A 20305-nucleotide genomic window follows, 5' to 3' on the forward strand; every position below is an offset into this window, starting at 1 on the left:
CATAGAAATGTGTCAACTTATGGTTAATCAGTAAGTGTTAACACAATAATTTTATTTTCCACTTAAAGAAAATACAATAGTGTTTATTTTTATAGATTAGGTATAATGATGGAAAACATGCACATTGCATGCAAGTTGGCTAACCTTTCAGTCACAGGAGTGACTAGACAAGAGGTAATATTAACATTTATGTAGAAGACACAAAACCTTGCTTTGAATGCTGCTTTCACAAAATAACAAGGTTTTGTTTTTGCTTCCCTGTTTATAAATTATCTGTTAACTCACACATAATAACAAATAAAGATGATTTTAGAAAAAGTAAACAAAACCTTTGACAATATTCTCTTGTGCTTGAGATTAAAGAAAACCCCTGTAACTCATATCATCCAACTTATACAATACAAATTAAGATCTTTTCCTTGTTGAAAACTGACTTTAAGGATTTCAGCTTTGAATAAACTAAATTGCAGTCCCTTGGACAAATGATAACTTTTTATGTCATCCTCTTACCTATTACGATCAGCTGTTTTATTTAATTTATTTCTGTGTTTCCTTGGGCTTTTAATAAACATTATACATGTTGAATAGGGTGTAAAAGTCCATGGAATCTTTTTCTGACATATATTTTTGTTTTAAATTAGTATTCATTCATAGCTAATTTTTTTTAAAGTTCTCCCATGCTCCTATTTTGTTTTCCCATGGGTTCCACAATTTTAAAAAAAATTGACAGTTTCTATGCCACTATAGGCAAGGTCAGGAGGAACTGTGTGGCATGTACTGTATAATAATTGAGTCAAAGGTTTAAAAGGCTAGCATCATACAATTTACAAACTGTTGCCAATGCTGTTTTTCTTTACTTTTTTTGTTGCTAACAGTTCTCTACATTTGTTTTCTTGACTAACAATTTAGTATTTGGGGTTAGATGTAATGATTTATTGATTTTTTTTTTGGTATTGAACTTGGCCTTCTAACCTTTTCATTTAAAAATGTCTTTGCCTTCAGTACCACAGATTATAAACATTTTGAAAAAAAATATTTTTAGCTAACAATGCAGCTACATGTTTTAAACATTAAACACTATTCATCCATCCATTTTCAATGGGCTCAGTCCATATATATACAGTATTTTTATCATGAATTCAAAAGTAAAAATCTAAAAGAGAAAAAGAAAAATTTACATCTACTTCTAATATTAGAAATATTAAAATCTAAGAAAACTGGCAAATGTTTTTCATAAAGTATCAGAAATGTGTAGGTGCTTACACAAAATTCTGAACTTAAAGTCAAATTACATCAGCTCAAAATTCTGCTGTGCTCTTTAAGGTAACATGGACTGCACTATGCCTCTAGAGTGTCTGCTGTTTTGACGCAAGACTCTGCAGTCTATTCCATGTTTTATGCTTTTGCAGCTGGTTGATACTTAAACAATGGGAGGTGGAGTTTCAGATGTGCAGCATGCAATCTCCTTTTTCTTTTTCCTCTTTTTACCCTCTCAGCTATGCAGTCCATCTCTCAGTTTGTGCAGCAGCATGGCAAACACAAAGGGAACTATAAAGCGACTTGTTACATGCAGCTTTCTCTTATCTGATTCTAGTTGTTTTTTAGCCGTTTGGCATCATTTCAATTTGTGAGAACACCAAAAAGTAACTGGCCCATGTAAGGGAAAGCTACATATACAAATACTTATCATTCTAGTACTAATTTACAGTCACCAAATACAAGATTTGTTTATTTAATTAGTGAACAAAAACAAACAACTTCATGAAAAGTTCTCAATTAAATTTTTCTAAAGTGCATTCTGAGAGGATGCAAACACAAATTCCTACTTTCACCCCACACATAACTTAGGAGAGGACAGAAAGCTCCTGGCATTTGCCCCATCTAAAACACAATGCATACTGTAAAATGAATTAACACTCTTGTGCACTACCAAAATACATTTAAAACTATGGTAATGCCTGAAACCAAAAAAGAATGCAGAGGTTTTGACTGTGGTCACATTAAGTCAGTAGACTATGGTAGTTTAGTTTCAAATTACTCTATAAAAGAAAATTCCAGTACTACTAAAACAATTTAAAAAGCACTCACCGGCTCCTGGATGCTTGCATTTCGAAAGCTGTGATCGTGTCAATGCTCCTGTAGGATAAAAGAGAAAAAACTGTAAGAGCAGAGACACCATGGTTTTAGACAAACTCACACAATTTTCTTTTACAGAAACTAACAGGGCGAACAACACTCTGCACACCACCAGCCTAGCAATGCATCTGTAAGCAAAAACAGCAGCCCAGCAACAAGCAACAGCATCAGTGCTTCTAATGGTTAAAGCAGCAACTGCTCACTGGCATTGATAACTGTTTTACAGGTATATGACAATAAACATTGCTAATTGTACTCAATACGTTGTGTCCTGAATGCAAGAAAGTTTTGACACTCATTTCCTTATTATGCCTATACCGCACACTCCATTTTGGTTTCTTTATTTATCTGTTATTGATAACTATGCTCTGTCACTTGACTTCATGTATGTGAGAAACATGCCTGGGATTGCATTGCTTATCTTGATTTTTATTTCACACAACTCATTTGATGATGGTTTTTTTGTGTTCTGACCTCAAAATTGCTAGAAGCTTTCTTTTAAAGGTTTTGACCTTTCTAGATAACCCTTTAAAACATTGATGTACCTTGTATTATTCCATCCCTTTTCTATCCAACTATGAGTCTGAGCATTGTTTAATTTGATCCAGCATCCTTTACAGAAGAAGAAGACAGTAATGCAAAACCATTGTTTGGGGCAATCACTCAACAATGAGTTTAACTTAAAGGACAGGTAATTTCTACTTTTCAGAATACTCACTTAAAAGTCATTCATATGCCTCCGTTTCCTGTCATACAATATATATTACCGTTGCTTATTGTCCATTGCATACAACAAAGTGTATTGATGGTGTGATAGATTGAGGTCTCCGTGACCCCTTGAACCCTCAGACTTGACTCCAGACACCAGGTAAAAGTCCAATAATTATATTTATTCGGACAATACAGTGCACAAAGCACCCTCCACTCCACAATACTCAAATAATAAATCAATAAACAATCAATAATCCTCCACACTCCCAGACACTTTGCCACCCTTCCTCCCAGCTCAGCTCGACGTCTGGGATTTCCCATAGTCCTTTTATAGTCCTGATCCGGAAGTGTTTCGCCCTCTCTGTCCACGTGACTAGGAACACTTCCGGGTCATATAAAAACTCTTCTTCACCCCGGAGGCACGTCATTTCTTCCTGTCATGTGATCATGACGCACCTCCGGGTTATAGGGCACATAAGAGTCCGACGACCTCCCTACAGCGACTCCTGGAGGCCCCCATGGTATCCAGCAGGGCTGTGCATATAAACTACAGAGTCCATGATGCCCTGCTGGAATTCGGGGCACGTTCATGCTGTCGGGAGAGCTCCTCCTGGCGGCCTGGGGGTAAGGGCCGGAGTAGAAAGCTGGCAATCCTTCACAACACCCCCCCCCCTTAGCGAAGTCAACTGGGGTGAAGCGACCAGCCCCGCGAGGGATGTCCTCCTCCAGGAGAACGCGTCAGCCGGGCCTCGGCCATGTTGTCTAGGGGGAACGGTGTAACGGTTATTCCTCCATTCCCCTGTCCTCCGGGGACAACTTTGCCAAACGTGGCCCGGTTGCTGACAGTTGTAGCACCGCCGTCGTCCTCCTGGTTGCCTCTCTTCCCGAGACCTGAAACATCTCGGGAATTCTGTTAGCTCCACCCTTTCCTCCCCCAAGGGAGGTTTTACGGCTGCTTTGCTGCTGTCCGCCTTTTTCTTTACCTTGTCAGGAGACCCGCGTTTTATTTCGGGGATGTCCTGCTTTCTCTGGGGCTTGTGCACAGCGTGAGGTTCTCTATGGAGAAGAGAGAGCCTCTTTGCTGTGTGCACGCCCGTTGTCCTGTTTTTAGCTGGAGGCGGCGTCTTTAGCACCACATCGCCCCGAGAGACAGTACCTTCCAACTGCTCCGGGTTGATTGGCGCTTCCCCCGCCCCTTCAGTTTCTAATGACCACTCCCTTATCACTTTATCAGGAGACTCCGTTTCTCTTTTAGGATCTCCTTTTTAATCTGGGGCTTTTCCACAGTTTGGGTCTCTCTATTAGTAAAAGAGAGCCCTTTTTCTGTCTGAACGCCCTTTGATTTTAAATTAACCCGAGGCGGCGTCTTCAGCCCCGCCACGTTCCAAGAGCCAGCACTTTTCAGCTGCCCCAGTTCGACCGGCGCTTCCACCGCCCCTTCCGTCATTGTACCACAATCTTTTGTAGGGCACGCAGTGCTTTGGCACCCGGTACTTATTAAACACGGGCCCGTTTCACACTGCGTCCCTATATTATTATATACGGTACTGTCTTTACTAGCCTGTACCGCCAAATCATATAAGACGGGACGCTCACGTCCTAGTCGCCGTAGGTAGTCATCCACCTTCTTTACCGGCGCTTCGGCCGTCGCTCCCAGGTCTCCGACGATCCTCTTGATCTCATTCAGCACCTGAAAAATACTTCGTACGGGTTCGATTAATTTTTCGAGTTCCCGCACGTCTATAAAGTTATTTATTTCGGCCAGAGGCAGGCTCACTTCCTTGTTAGCCTTACCAGCCGGTCGGGAGCCAATGAGCACGTCTGCTGTCGGCACGTGCTCTGACGGGTCTCGCGGAGGCTTCTGGGAATTGGAGTCTTTTTTGTCTGAGGGCCGGGTTGCCTTCTTTGGCGAACTGCCGTCTGTCTTTATTAATTTATCGACATACGGATCAGCCAATTCCCGGACCTCCTTACCTTTTTGCGGGGTGAGCGGTGCTTCGCTCGCCTCCCCCTTCTCTTTTGGAAAGTCCAAGTCCGTTTTTTCTTCGGAGAAGGAGCAAACAGCGGGACGTGGACCACCTCCTTCCCAGAAAGCTTTGGGTTGGGTCACGTGTCCCTTGTCGGCTGCCGACATGCGGAAGTCAGTCATCTCTCTCACCGGCTCGAACAAGAGCTTGCCACCGTTTATAGGAGTCTTGTCTGCATCCCGCAGAGCCTCCGGATGATTCTTCCCGAGGTATGTGCAAGGTACAAAGTGAGTTAATTCAAAATTATTTTCAATTATTTCCCCGGCACATACCTCGATGCAGTTTTCCTCCGTAGGCTTCTCCCGCTTCGCATGGTCGCTCCTCCCGAGCGTTGGCCATTATGAGAAGAGCTTCTCCGCTGGCGCTGCCGCTCTGCTTACCTCTCTTCTTCCCCATAACAGACCTGGTAAAGGTAGGTTCAGGCGATGTTGCTGCGTGTCTGGACGTTGTCCTCTTAGGGTTCTGTCCACAGTAAAATTTTTTAAATACAGGTCCTCTGCCAAAATCGACGGCCAGAGAATCCTGCCGACTACGCCAACTGTGATAGATTGAGGTCTCTGTGACCCCTTGAACCCTCAGACTCGACTCCAGACACCAGGTAAAAGTCCAATAATTATATTTATTCGGACAATACAGTGCACAAAGCACCCTCCACTCCACAATACTCAAATAATAAATCAATAAACAATCAATAATCCTCCACACTCCCAGACACTTTGCCACCCTTCCTCCCAGCTCAGCTCGACGTCTGGGATTTCCCATAGTCCTTTTATAGTCCTGATCCGGAAGTGTTTCGCCCTCTCTGTCCACATGACTAGGAACACTTCCGGATCGTATAAAAACTCTTCTTCACCCCGGAGGCACGTTGTTTCTTCCTGTCATGTGATCATGACGCACCTCCGGGTTATAGGGCACATAAGAGTCCGACAACCTCCCTACAGCGACTCATGGAGGCCCCCATGGTATCCAGCAGGGCTGTGCATATAAACTACAGAGTCCATGATGCCCTGCTGGAATTCGGGGCACGTTCATGCTGTCGGGAGAGCTCCTCCTGGCGGCCTGGGGGTGAGGGCCGGCGTAGAAAGCTGGCAATCCTTCACAACACCCCCCCCCCCTTAGCGAAGTCAACTGGGGTGAAGCGACCAGCCCCGCGAGGGATGTCCTCCTCCAGGAGAACGCGTCAGCCGGGCCTCGGCCATGTTGTCTAGGGGGAACGGTGTAACGGTTATTCCTCCATTCCCCTGTCCTCCGGGGACAACTTTGCCAAACGTGGCCCGGTTGCTGACAGTTGTAGCACCGCCGTCGTCCTCCTGGTTGCCTCTCTTCCCGAGACCTGAAACATCTCGGGAATTCTGTTAGCTCCACCCTTTCCTCCCCCAAGGGAGGTTTTACGGCTGCTTTGCTGCTGTCCGCCTTTTTCTTTACCTTGTCAGGAGACCCGCGTTTTATTTCGGGGATGTCCTGCTTTCTCTGGGGCTTGTGCACAGCGTGAGGTTCTCTATGGAGAAGAGAGAGCCTCTTTGCTGTTTGCACGCCCGTTGTCCTGTTTTTAGCTGGAGGCGGCGTCTTTAGCACCACATCGCCCCGAGAGACAGTACCTTCCAACTGCTCCGGGTTGATTGGCGCTTCCCCCGCCCCTTCAGTTTCTAATGACCACTCCCTTATCACTTTATCAGGAGACTCCGTTTCTCTTTTAGGATCTCCTTTTTAATCTGGGGCTTTTCCACAGTTTGGGTCTCTCTATTAGTAAAAGAGAGCCCTTTTTCTGTCTGAACGCCCTTTGATTTTAAATTAACCCGAGGCGGCGTCTTCAGCCCCGCCACGTTCCAAGAGCCAGCACTTTTCAGCTGCCCCAGTTCGACCGGCGCTTCCACCGCCCCTTCCGTCATTGTACCACAATCTTTTGTAGGGCACGCAGTGCTTTGGCACCCGGTACTTATTAAACACGGGCCCGTTTCACACTGCGTCCCTATATTATTATATACGGTACTGTCTTTACTAGCCTGTACCGCCAAATCATATAAGACGGGACGCTCACGTCCTAGTCGCCGTAGGTAGTCATCCACCTTCTTTACCGGCGCTTCGGCCGTCGCTCCCAGGTCTCCGACGATCCTCTTGATCTCATTCAGCACCTGAAAAATACTTCGTACGGGTTCGATTAATTTTTCGAGTTCCCGCACGTCTATAAAGTTATTTATTTCGGCCAGAGGCAGGCTCACTTCCTTGTTAGCCTTACCAGCCGGTCGGGAGCCAATGAGCACGTCTGCTGTCGGCACGTGCTCTGACGGGTCTCGCGGAGGCTTCTGGGAATTGGAGTCTTTTTTGTCTGAGGGCCGGGTTGCCTTCTTTGGCGAACTGCCGTCTGTCTTTATTAATTTATCGACATACGGATCAGCCAATTCCCGGACCTCCTTACCTTTTTGCGGGGTGAGCGGTGCTTCGCTCGCCTCCCCCTTCTCTTTTGGAAAGTCCAAGTCCGTTTTTTCTTCGGAGAAGGAGCAAACAGCGGGACGTGGACCACCTCCTTCCCAGAAAGCTTTGGGTTGGGTCACGTGTCCCTTGTCGGCTGCCGACATGCGGAAGTCAGTCATCTCTCTCACCGGCTCGAACAAGAGCTTGCCACCGTTTATAGGAGTCTTGTCTGCATCCCGCAGAGCCTCCGGATGATTCTTCCCGAGGTATGTGCAAGGTACAAAGTGAGTTAATTCAAAATTATTTTCAATTATTTCCCCGGCACATACCTCGATGCAGTTTTCCTCCGTAGGCTTCTCCCGCTTCGCATGGTCGCTCCTCCCGAGCGTTGGCCATTATGAGAAGAGCTTCTCCGCTGGCGCTGCCGCTCTGCTTACCTCTCTTCTTCCCCATAACAGACCTGGTAAAGGTAGGTTCAGGCGATGTTGCTGCGTGTCTGGACGTTGTCCTCTTAGGGTTCTGTCCACAGTAAAATTTTTTAAATACAGGTCCTCTGCCAAAATCGACGGCCAGAGAATCCTGCCGACTACGCCAACTGTGATAGATTGAGGTCTCTGTGACCCCTTGAACCCTCAGACTCGACTCCAGACACCAGGTAAAAGTCCAATAAATATAATTATTCGGACAATACAGTGCACAAAGCACCCTCCACTCCACAATACTCAAATAATAAATCAATAAACAATCAATAATCCTCCACACTCCCAGACACTTTGCCACCCTTCCTCCCAGCTCAGCTCGACGTCTGGGATTTCCCATAGTCCTTTTATAGTCCTGATCCGGAAGTGTTTCGCCCTCTCTGTCCACATGACTAGGAACACTTCCGGGTCGTATAAAAACTCTTCTTCACCCCGGAGGCACGTTGTTTCTTCCTGTCATGTGATCATGACGCACCTCCGGGTTATAGGGCACATAAGAGTCCGACAACCTCCCTACAGCGACTCATGGAGGCCCCCATGGTATCCAGCAGGGCTGTGCATATAAACTACAGAGTCCATGATGCCCTGCTGGAATTCGGGGCACGTTCATGCTGTCGGGAGAGCTCCTCCTGGCGGCCTGGGGGTGAGGGCCGGCGTAGAAAGCTGGCAATCCTTCACAACACCCCCCCCCCTTAGCGAAGTCAACTGGGGTGAAGCGACCAGCCCCGCGAGGGATGTCCTCCTCCAGGAGAACGCGTCAGCCGGGCCTCGGCCATGTTGTCTAGGGGGAACGGTGTAACGGTTATTCCTCCATTCCCCTGTCCTCCGGGGACAACTTTGCCAAACGTGGCCCGGTTGCTGACAGTTGTAGCACCGCCGTCGTCCTCCTGGTTGCCTCTCTTCCCGAGACCTGAAACATCTCGGGAATTCTGTTAGCTCCACCCTTTCCTCCCCCAAGGGAGGTTTTACGGCTGCTTTGCTGCTGTCCGCCTTTTTCTTTACCTTGTCAGGAGACCCGCGTTTTATTTCGGGGATGTCCTGCTTTCTCTGGGGCTTGTGCACAGCGTGAGGTTCTCTATGGAGAAGAGAGAGCCTCTTTGCTGTTTGCACGCCCGTTGTCCTGTTTTTAGCTGGAGGCGGCGTCTTTAGCACCACATCGCCCCGAGAGACAGTACCTTCCAACTGCTCCGGGTTGATTGGCGCTTCCCCCGCCCCTTCAGTTTCTAATGACCACTCCCTTATCACTTTATCAGGAGACTCCGTTTCTCTTTTAGGATCTCCTTTTTAATCTGGGGCTTTTCCACAGTTTGGGTCTCTCTATTAGTAAAAGAGAGCCCTTTTTCTGTCTGAACGCCCTTTGATTTTAAATTAACCCGAGGCGGCGTCTTCAGCCCCGCCACGTTCCAAGAGCCAGCACTTTTCAGCTGCCCCAGTTCGACCGGCGCTTCCACCGCCCCTTCCGTCATTGTACCACAATCTTTTGTAGGGCACGCAGTGCTTTGGCACCCGGTACTTATTAAACACGGGCCCGTTTCACACTGCGTCCCTATATTATTATATACGGTACTGTCTTTACTAGCCTGTACCGCCAAATCATATAAGACGGGACGCTCACGTCCTAGTCGCCGTAGGTAGTCATCCACCTTCTTTACCGGCGCTTCGGCCGTCGCTCCCAGGTCTCCGACGATCCTCTTGATCTCATTCAGCACCTGAAAAATACTTCGTACGGGTTCGATTAATTTTTCGAGTTCCCGCACGTCTATAAAGTTATTTATTTCGGCCAGAGGCAGGCTCACTTCCTTGTTAGCCTTACCAGCCGGTCGGGAGCCAATGAGCACGTCTGCTGTCGGCACGTGCTCTGACGGGTCTCGCGGAGGCTTCTGGGAATTGGAGTCTTTTTTGTCTGAGGGCCGGGTTGCCTTCTTTGGCGAACTGCCGTCTGTCTTTATTAATTTATCGACATACGGATCAGCCAATTCCCGGACCTCCTTACCTTTTTGCGGGGTGAGCGGTGCTTCGCTCGCCTCCCCCTTCTCTTTTGGAAAGTCCAAGTCCGTTTTTTCTTCGGAGAAGGAGCAAACAGCGGGACGTGGACCACCTCCTTCCCAGAAAGCTTTGGGTTGGGTCACGTGTCCCTTGTCGGCTGCCGACATGCGGAAGTCAGTCATCTCTCTCACCGGCTCGAACAAGAGCTTGCCACCGTTTATAGGAGTCTTGTCTGCATCCCGCAGAGCCTCCGGATGATTCTTCCCGAGGTATGTGCAAGGTACAAAGTGAGTTAATTCAAAATTATTTTCAATTATTTCCCCGGCACATACCTCGATGCAGTTTTCCTCCGTAGGCTTCTCCCGCTTCGCATGGTCGCTCCTCCCGAGCGTTGGCCATTATGAGAAGAGCTTCTCCGCTGGCGCTGCCGCTCTGCTTACCTCTCTTCTTCCCCATAACAGACCTGGTAAAGGTAGGTTCAGGCGATGTTGCTGCGTGTCTGGACGTTGTCCTCTTAGGGTTCTGTCCACAGTAAAATTTTTTAAATACAGGTCCTCTGCCAAAATCGACGGCCAGAGAATCCTGCCGACTACGCCAACTGTGATAGATTGAGGTCTCTGTGACCCCTTGAACCCTCAGACTCGACTCCAGACACCAGGTAAAAGTCCAATAATTATATTTATTCGGACAATACAGTGCACAAAGCACCCTCCACTCCACAATACTCAAATAATAAATCAATAAACAATCAATAATCCTCCACACTCCCAGACACTTTGCCACCCTTCCTCCCAGCTCAGCTCGACGTCTGGGATTTCCCATAGTCCTTTTATAGTCCTGATCCGGAAGTGTTTCGCCCTCTCTGTCCACATGACTAGGAACACTTCCGGGTCGTATAAAAACTCTTCTTCACCCCGGAGGCACGTTGTTTCTTCCTGTCATGTGATCATGACGCACCTCCGGGTTATAGGGCACATAAGAGTCCGACAACCTCCCTACAGCGACTCATGGAGGCCCCCATGGTATCCAGCAGGGCTGTGCATATAAACTACAGAGTCCATGATGCCCTGCTGGAATTCGGGGCACGTTCATGCTGTCGGGAGAGCTCCTCCTGGCGGCCTGGGGGTGAGGGCCGGCGTAGAAAGCCGGCAATCCTTCACAATGGGTAATAGGTTTATTATATTTTCATTTGTGGCAGCTTTTTTTCTAAATCCCCTTCCATTTGTTGATCTCAAGTGTACTTGACCATTAACTATTTTGTACTATATCTTTCTGTGATGAGTTTTTCATAATGCTTTCATGAACTACTGCATCAGGAAGCACAGTTGACTATGCAGATGCCTCACTACAGTCTTATTGCAGAGGTCCACAGAGGAATTGTTGGACATCATTGGTTGGTTTTTGTCCCCACATGCAGTGAGAATTGTGGGACCTTATATACACAGGTGTGTGCCTTTCTATGTCTGATCGATTCAGTTTTCCAAAGGTAGACTCCAGTGAAGGTCTAGAAACGTCTGAAGGATAATTAAAGCAAACACTTGACCATAATTTGGAGTGCCACAGCAAAGGATCTGAATATCTATATAAATAATAGATTTCAGGTTTTGACTTTTAATAAATTTGCAAACATATCTTAAAAAATATTTTCACATTATCATTATGAGTTATTGAGTGTAGATTCATTAGCAAAATGGCACAATCTTCCATTTAAAATCAAATCTACAACAATAAATTGTGCAGAAAGTGAGGGGGTCTAAATATTTTCTGAATCCACTGTATATGGTATTCACTTATATTCCCTAACCCATCTTTGCTTATTTTGAAAACTAAGGCTTGTCATCAAAGAAAGATCACTGCCTTAGCGTTTTAGTAGTTTTTCCTTAAGCCTGTTTAATGTAAAGCTTAATCGTTGCTGAAAAGGCTGGGTTTTTATTGCCATGTGGGTACTATGCAGGCCCTGTTAAAGACCTCCAAGGTTATTTTTTATAGATGTAGTATGTAGGTTGTAGTGTTAAACATTGAAAAAGAAAACTTTCCAATAAATTTCCTAAAGAATTTATGTTGGTATTTGTTTTTGGGAACTGTAGATATTCTAAAATAGCATGTAAACTAGTATAAAAATAAATCTAAATATAGGAGCAACAATGTTCAGCAGCTCTACTGTACACTATACATTGTGCTGGACCGGGGAAGAGTGCATATTCAGGGCAATACCTACCCCAAAACATGAGAGGGCAACCCCCCTGGCTCACAGTGGGGCCACAGTTTGGGAGCTTAGGAGCTCAACCCAGGGCCTTGACAGTTTCTGAACCCTGGGTTGCAGCACTTCTGGGTGCCCTATAAAAGGGGCCACCTCACTCCATTCGTGAAGCCAGAGTTGGGAGGAATTGGACGAAGCTCATGAGGAGGAGTGGAGGCGAAAGGACTGGCTGAGAGAAGGAACTGTGTTTTACTGTGCTGGGGCTATTGTGTTGCTGTGGGGAGCAGAGAAAAGCACTTCCCGACTGTGTATAAAACCTTGTGCTGTGTGGTGAAACTTGTGTCCAGCCTGTCTGTGTCGGGGTTAGGGCAGCTGTACGCACCCCAGTATTCACAACTTAAGATGGCTGATACTATCTTTTGATATATGATCAAGCTTTCACACTTTTATTATATATGCATCCTAGAGACATAGTGGTTAGTAGTTCTGCCTCATATCTTTAGGAAATTAAGTTAAATTGCTCAACATTGTCACTTTCTGCGGGGGCTTCCTATATCTATAGTATGTAGATATTGTCAGGTACTCATAGTACATTGTTCAGTACTTATAAACTGGCCTAGTTTGGGTGAGTATGCCGTGCAGTTTTCTGTTGTCTGATATACAACTAGTTCCTGTTTTAGACTGCATAGTGCTGAAAAAGGCTACTGCTTCCCCATGAAAAAAGATGTGATCAGAAGGTGAATGGATTTTTTTAATGTGTACATTAAACTTTTTAAGCATGTTTTCTTCACAAAAAGTTTTCTTATCCATTTAGTAAATTCCAAGTTTGAGCCATATATTTGAGTACTAAGAAAAGCGCTATATAAATGTAATGAATTATTATTATTATTATTATTACCAGGTAAAGAATACATATCCATTAAACCGTTAGGAAATATTTAAGCTCACATTCTGTCTTAAATGTTTGCGGGCAAATAATACTACAAAAATCAAGCATTTTTTAAGGTAATGCATCTGAAAATGGATCATAAAGTGTAAAAGTGCATCCTGCTCAGCTCTATAAGGAATTTGTTAACTTTTAAAAGCTGTGCTAAATTCTACTAAACTGCTACCTTTCAGGTAAATGGAGTGAACGTGGTGAAAGTAGGGCACAAGCAAGTGGTGTCATTGATACGGCAGGGAGGGAATCATCTGATAATGAAGGTAGTTTCTGTGAGCCGGAAACCAGAAACTGAAGAAGTGGTACGCAAAAAAGGTATGGATTTTAACTGTATACATGTTCAGTAGGCATCATAGTAATCTGTGCTCTCACGTTGATAGTTGCACTGTATATGTATTTAGATCCAGATATATACAAATAATGTTATAGGAGGGGGCCTTTTCCCATTACTATAAATGTGTTTTTATTATAAATGCAACTTACAAACAAAGAGAAAACAGGAAAAGTACAAAAGAGACACAATGAAATCACTTTAAAGCATTCCATTCTGTGATCTTCAGTCTGACTCTTTCTCTCTCTCTGTCTCTTTTTCTCTCTCTGCTTGTCTTCCTCAAATTTCCACACCACTCTTAAGGTCACTGAGACTATGGCTTGACCTGGCTTTACACTTCACACACAAGGTTAATTGAATTTAAGGCTAAGACCACTTCCAAGGTCTGATTGAATCTATAAAGTGTTGGGGCCACCAAGTCGCAGTGCCCTCAGGTAGTGACTGAGACCACTTCACCCTAAGGGGTGTACACATTTAATGGAGAGGTATTTTTTGTAGCTTCTAGGATACTTCACTTAAAGAACAACAAGATTCCACACTTGGACTATATCCTGCCACCTAATGGGCTGTAGAGTAATGGTTAGTTCCCTGCCAGTCTCTCCAGGTCCCCATCTATTATGAATTTTTGGATCAAAATTCTGCTTTTCTTTTGTAAGTAGTAACAGAGATTCTGTTTAAAAACATATGCCCATAAAGTGGTCCAAATTGTAACACCAAAGAACTAGATCAGCATCCAAAATTATGTGCAAAAAACTTAGCCATTAAACAAGCAAAACGTCAAAACCACAATCTAACACAAAAAGAAGTATGTCCTCACCACTTAATCTTTTCTTTGTTTCAAAAGGTACAATTACTGAGCATATACTGTATATTGGCTTTAAATGGGATGGCCTAAAATAGTACATGACCACACTTATTGAGACATCAGATGCCCCCAAGTAATGTTCTAGCAACCGAGCTTTGACACTGTAAACACAGCACAACACAAAAATTTAAAATAACATATTGTGGTTTTCTTTTAATCCCTGACATGCTTTTTAAAAGGACAACATGGTCCAACTTCTAAATTGGGACAATGTGTAGGCTTAGACCAGACTTAAAATAACAGGGCATCTGTAAGTCATACCTGTTGGTTAGGAGTGAATAAAAGTTCCTTTCATTTCACAAATGAATTGGCACTCACACTCCTTTTAATCATTTATCTAAAACATTTCTGATCTCTGACCTTAAAAACACATTCCTGGTACAAAACACTGCTATACCTGACTTGAAGAATATAAAGTGGGAAGCATTAATCATTCATTATTAACCCAGGTCTGCTTGAAAGGGCACATTAATGACCTGGACAAGGGCACTGATGAGTCGGTTTGAGGATAGTCCTGTTTCTTAATCTGCTTGGTCCAATGTTCATCTCTTTGCAAGTCCAACATTTAAAACTACTGTAACTTTCTTAGGGTGACGTCTGGTTTATCCCATTGCCATGACAGATTTCACACTGACACAACAAGAGAAGACTGACAGAAATATAGATTACAGAACAATGATTTGGAAAAATGAAGAAGTCGTTTTTTAATCAAGATCATAAAGATTACACAGCAGACAGCCATGTGTCCACTACTCACAGCTCAGTTTCTGAGTCCACTTTGAGTGCTAGCATAGTTAGGAATTTTACTTCTAAACATTGTGGAAAGTTCCTACAAATACACCACATGATCAAGGTACAATTAAACCCAAGCTGTTGTCCCATGCCACAGTATTATACCTTTTGACATACCTGTTGGCATTTTACATGTGGTTTGTTTCTGTTCACACGACAATTAATTGTGGCTCACTTAAATTCTATGGCACATTTATTTTCTGTAAATAAACTCCTGACCATCCTTCAGTGCTTAGTCATTGAGCATGTACCCTGCAATTAATATTTAATTAATATTAATATACAATTGCTATTGTTTCTTTTTTCCTTTGGGCCTTGCCACATTCTTAAAATATGTTTTGTCTTGAGATTTTGCTTATATGTTTTAATAGATTTGCATTTGAAGCCTACTTTTTTTTTACTTGGTTCAATTGTGTCCTCCTTCCAACTACTAGGTTCATATTTTTTAATCAAATCTTTAATTCTACAAGGAACCCTTTTGGTCTTTCTATTGTAAATTCAGCCAAGGCATCTATTCTCACACATAGAAGTGGGTTCACTGTGAGTGCCAAAGAGGAAGTGAAGATGCACTGAGGGCTAGGCTAAATATGCAGCAGTCTGACAAACACTAGTATGATCACACTAGCAAGTGTTCCCAGCATCAAAATATAACATATATACTGTAAAAGTACATGCTGGTTTTGCTGTTTATTACTTTTCAATAAACAAGACTGTTATGTTACTGGGATGAACTATTATTCAGTGTGCATTGTGCTCCAGGCCTTCTATTTCTGTGCTGTCTACAATATGCTTAAATATGAAAGGCAAATTTTAAGGTTTTTCCTCTTATTGCTCCATGTTTTCCCTTTGAACTGGTGTGCTCCTGCCTTCTGCGTAATTGACTAACTGGAGTTTTAGCAAATGATATGTAATTGCATCAAGCCACATTAAATGGCCATTTTAGCGTTGGCCAAGTTGTCCAAATGCTTAGATGTCATGAAAAGGGGGTGTTCTATGTGCTGCTGGTCAGAGGTACGAGATACCTTAACTTTTGTTTATGTCATATCATAAATGACAGTATTCTATGTAGCCTACATATTTTATATTCCATAGTACCAGAGTAATGTTTAGCCAACTATGGAGCACTATGAGAACCCCTTATTTTGTACTCTGACAACATTAGACGTCAACTCATTGTGGTGTAGCAGGTCCACAGCTCAAGTCAAAAAGGCCACTTTTTAAATAAATAGTCGCCGTACTTGCGGCTTAGAGAGGGGTGTGGTAGTGTGGTGGGAGCAGTTCACGGGTGATTCGTGATGCAGACGGTCCTCGCTTAAGCGCACAGGTGAGGAATCGTCCACATCCATAATTGATGCCGGGAGCTGCTAATTGCCACAACTGATCCACGTCCCTGTGATAAATAATAGAAGTGCGAGGCAGCTAGGAGGGAGGAAAGAAAAAACGGACGGAGGTTAAGAAGGAGAGAAGGCAGGAAGCAGGGAGGAGAAAGCCGGTGCGTGAACCAGCAAAGGTGCTCGTTGTAGAGAACAAATGCAGCTGAGCAGTGAGCCTGGGTGTTTGGCCGGCACCCCAGGAGCAGTCAGTAGTGGTTGCTCCCGCTGAGCATTAGTGAGGAGTGGGAGTGACCGGAAGGAGGATGGCTCGCCGCATAAGGCCGAGAAGGCAGCGGGAGTCGGGACTTGGGAAGTGAAAAGCCCAGCGTTAGCGCCCTGGTTGCTGGGGAGCCCAAGTCACAGTCTGGTGAAGCCTACCAGAGCCAGGGATCGGCGAGGTGAACAGACCAGAAGAAGGCAGCAGAGAGAAGGTCAGCTGCAAGTAGGATGACTCCCCTGGTGCATAGCCTGGATGGGAGAAGCAGGGGAGTCACCAGTAGAAAGAAGGCACCGGGCTTTGTTTGTAAAAGGATGGCTTCCAGCCATTGTTTTAACCTCGTTGTTTTTAAAGGATTTTTTTCTATCGTGTTTTAACCTCCACCTTTCACTTGTTTTTATTGGATTATTTATTTGAAGATTTTTGAAGCACTGCACTATTTATTTGGACACTTTGATTTTTGTTATTTTTAATAAAAGCACTTTGTACTTTTTGCACCATCTCCTTGCTTCATTGTTGTGCCTCACTGCCTAGCTCATCAGTGACATTACCGCCGGTGTAGGGTTCAAGGGCTTCCAGAAGGAAGATGGGAGCATGGATTAGAACCCGCATTGTCATGATGATGTCAACAATTGACAAAGCTGTAAAAAAGGACACTTAACTGTTCTCAGAGCCTGATAGTTTCTCAGTCAATAATTAAGAGTGCTATCCAGATTATAAAATTAAAAGATATTTGAGAAGTATGATCAACAAAAGGTGAGAGAATGGACATTGAGTAAAAAGAGTACTTACCAATATGACAACTAATAATTAGGAAATTAAAACACCTTTGAGTGAAAGCTTATGCTGTATACTATAAATTAAATTCCCTTTGCATATTAAAGTTGGACATGGCCTTTACTCAATAGATACACACAGTTGCTCTTCTTTGTATGACTTCTAATGCAGCAATAGCATTTCTGCAGTGGTGATCAGAACTGTGCACACTTTGTGAGTAGTTGCATAAATATATATAGATAAGTTTGAGCATATTGTTTCTTGAATACTGTTCAGTGTGTTTTATGTTTTTGCCCTTGTCTACTAAATTTAATTGCTTTTCCTGTGTGTTTGCTTGGTTTTGACAGTTACCCTCTGACTTTGTAAAATTTTGTCTACCTTATCAGTTCACCTTGTGTTTTACTAATTAACCAATTTACAAAATTCATTCATTCATCTATTGTCCATTGCAGGGTCATGGACCCAACCCTAAATTAGATGCTAGTCCATCACCAGGTACATTCACATACGCACTCTCACCCATCGCATAAGAAATTTAAGAAAATTATAGGATAGTTTTATTCTTCCATTCTACATTTTCCTCATTTACTAGAAGTCAGCTTTTCTCAGATTTTCTTTGTTTAGTTTTCATCAGTACATTTTCAAAAGGTATTTCAAATTTTCTCAAACTGTGATCACTATTACTCAGATTATTAATAAATTTTACTTCTGTTTCTCTTGCACTGGTGTTAGGAAAAAGTAAACTAACATGCTGGGCTTTGGATTAACTGGATGAGAAAGCAAGAATTTGTCTTGATGAACATTTCATGTAACTCTTTGGTCATTTAGAAATGTGGTTCCCACTTAACACTTGGAAAGTTGAATTCACTCCCGATAATCACCACTTCTTTGCAGCGTTTCTTTTCATTGTAAACAAGATGGTATTTCACAAATGATGAGACTTCAGTGGCCTATTACACATTCCACTCATTAGATCTCTGTTAATAAGTTAAGAGAAAAGCCAAGCAAAATGACACCTTTTATTGGCTAACTAAAAAGATTACAATATGCAAGCTTTCAAGGCAACTCAGGCCCCTTTTTCAGGCAAGATGTAATCAGTTAACACACACATTTTCTATGTTGATTCATGCCTCCTCCTCTTCTACCTCTTCTATCCTGTCTCTGTTTCCTGAAAGGTGTATTGCCACAAGTGTACCCTTCCTCATTATTTTCCTTTAGCCATGATATTGTAATTCCAAAAATATCACAATACTGAGATTATCCCTCTATTAGGCAAAGGCTTAGGTCAGTCAGGACCAGGAACAGATTTCATCATCTTATAACCTGTGAGATTCATAAAATTAAAATCCTGGAGTTAAGAGCCTTCACACTAAATGGACTATTATTACCAATTATGTTTTTATTTTATTGATTGTTTTACAAGCAGTAGGAGTGTGGTGAAATAATAAAGGTAAAGTACATTCTAAAGTTCACCATGCTTAGGAGTGTACTGTACTGTATATTTTAATTAAAAATGTTAAAATTTTTTTGTTTTTTTCTTTAATTTACTTTTCACTTAACTGAAGTTCATGTGGTGACAAGTGTCATACCAGGGCATTGCTAACAGAAATAACAAATGGAAAAAGTTAGTAACAGCTGGTCACTATTGTAGCCAGTATCATTGTCTACAAAAAAACAAACAAATTCAATAATGAGTCAACAAGCTGACATCACTAAATCTGTAAACGTGTTTAACTTTAATTAACAGTTTGAAAACAAAGGAAGAATGAAGAGTACTTCTGAATAGCACTGTTTACTCTCCACAATTAACATAATGTAATACCTTACAATTCTGTCACAATTATACTTTAAGAAAACTTGATACTGATTAAACAATAAAAGATAATATAGTGCTATGAACATTAAAACTTCTTTATGCTTTAGACATGAAAAATTCCCAAGGTTGATTGTGCTAAATATGAGGGGCAGTTGCAATTCAGTGTATGAAGAAAGAAAAGGACCTAATGCAGAATAAAAATGTCAATCACAGTGAAGTTTGCTAAAGGACGGGCAAGCAAAGATTATGAAAGTTAAGGTATCCTCTATGTTATGATATTATGACATTTTTATATTAGACTCAGTAATATTTTTAAAAGCATTGTAGGACAAAGTGGGCATTTTTCCCATTTTGCTATGCTTTCAGTGCCATATAAGGTCTGTTTAAAAAGCAAGCTTAACAGACACAAGCATTCCAATCAGCTCTCTGTACTTCATCTGATAACAAACGTGTAAATCAAGGTTGAGCTGACATATCTATACAGAGTCTTTCCGACCAAAAAGGCAGCCAAAAGGACTTTCACTTTTAATTTTGTAACCACCAACTAAACTCTGTCTGACTCAGTAAGGCTCAATATAATTGAAAGTGACCTTGATTCATTTACCAAAAAATACACCTTGTTTTAAGAACTAGGTGCATACATCTCTTATTTCTCTTTGGAGATGGAAACCAGCAACCCACTGTTTTTGTGTAAGAAGCCTGTGCAGGACATAAGAGAGTGCATCTCTGTGGTGCAAAAAATTCACAAACGTCTTTTGAACCTAGGAGCTATTATCCAATGGTGCCTTGGAGCTCAATGCCCTGAACTATGTATAAGAGCTACTCCTTCAACAGAAACTCTCTGCCAGTGACTGAGTCCACTCTGGGAAAACTAAATAGCAGCTATTACTTAAAGAAGCACCTTAGGACACCGAAAAGAGCCTAACAGCGAGCTGAGAAAGACAACCCCACACTGCTGAGAAAATATGACAAAGAGAATCACTCCAATGAAAGCAAACGTCATTTGTTGAACCCTAAGCTATAGCACACAACACTAAACAAAGTTAGAGATCATCCTAAAAGACTTAGTATTGTTAAACTGTTTATCTGTGTCCAGATAAATTAGAACCCAAGTAGCTAATGGTCAGCCAGCTAAAGACCTTTTTCACATCTTTGATTGCAATGAAGAGACAAGCAAAATGATGCCTTTTATTGGCTAACTAAAAAGATTAAAATATGCAAGCTTTCAAGGCAACTCAGGCCC

At 42.9% G+C, this 20305-nt stretch overlaps 1 protein-coding gene across 14 annotated transcripts in view; it reads left to right on the plus strand.

Annotated features, from left to right (window-relative positions):
- The window catches only part of shank3a (SH3 and multiple ankyrin repeat domains 3a), a 1882192-nt gene that overhangs the window by 1768585 nt on the left and 93302 nt on the right, over positions 1–20305 (plus strand). For all 14 annotated transcript variants that reach the window (XM_051931529.1, XM_051931540.1, XM_051931542.1 and 11 more), the window contains one exon: positions 13071–13206. In XM_051931529.1, the coding sequence (XP_051787489.1) occupies positions 13071–13206 (136 nt within the window). The remainder of the gene's footprint in view (positions 1–13070; positions 13207–20305) is intronic.

This window comes from Erpetoichthys calabaricus, chromosome 1 (genome assembly GCF_900747795.2).
Source record: "Erpetoichthys calabaricus chromosome 1, fErpCal1.3, whole genome shotgun sequence".
In the NCBI taxonomy this organism is placed as follows: Eukaryota; Metazoa; Chordata; class Cladistia; order Polypteriformes; family Polypteridae; genus Erpetoichthys; species Erpetoichthys calabaricus.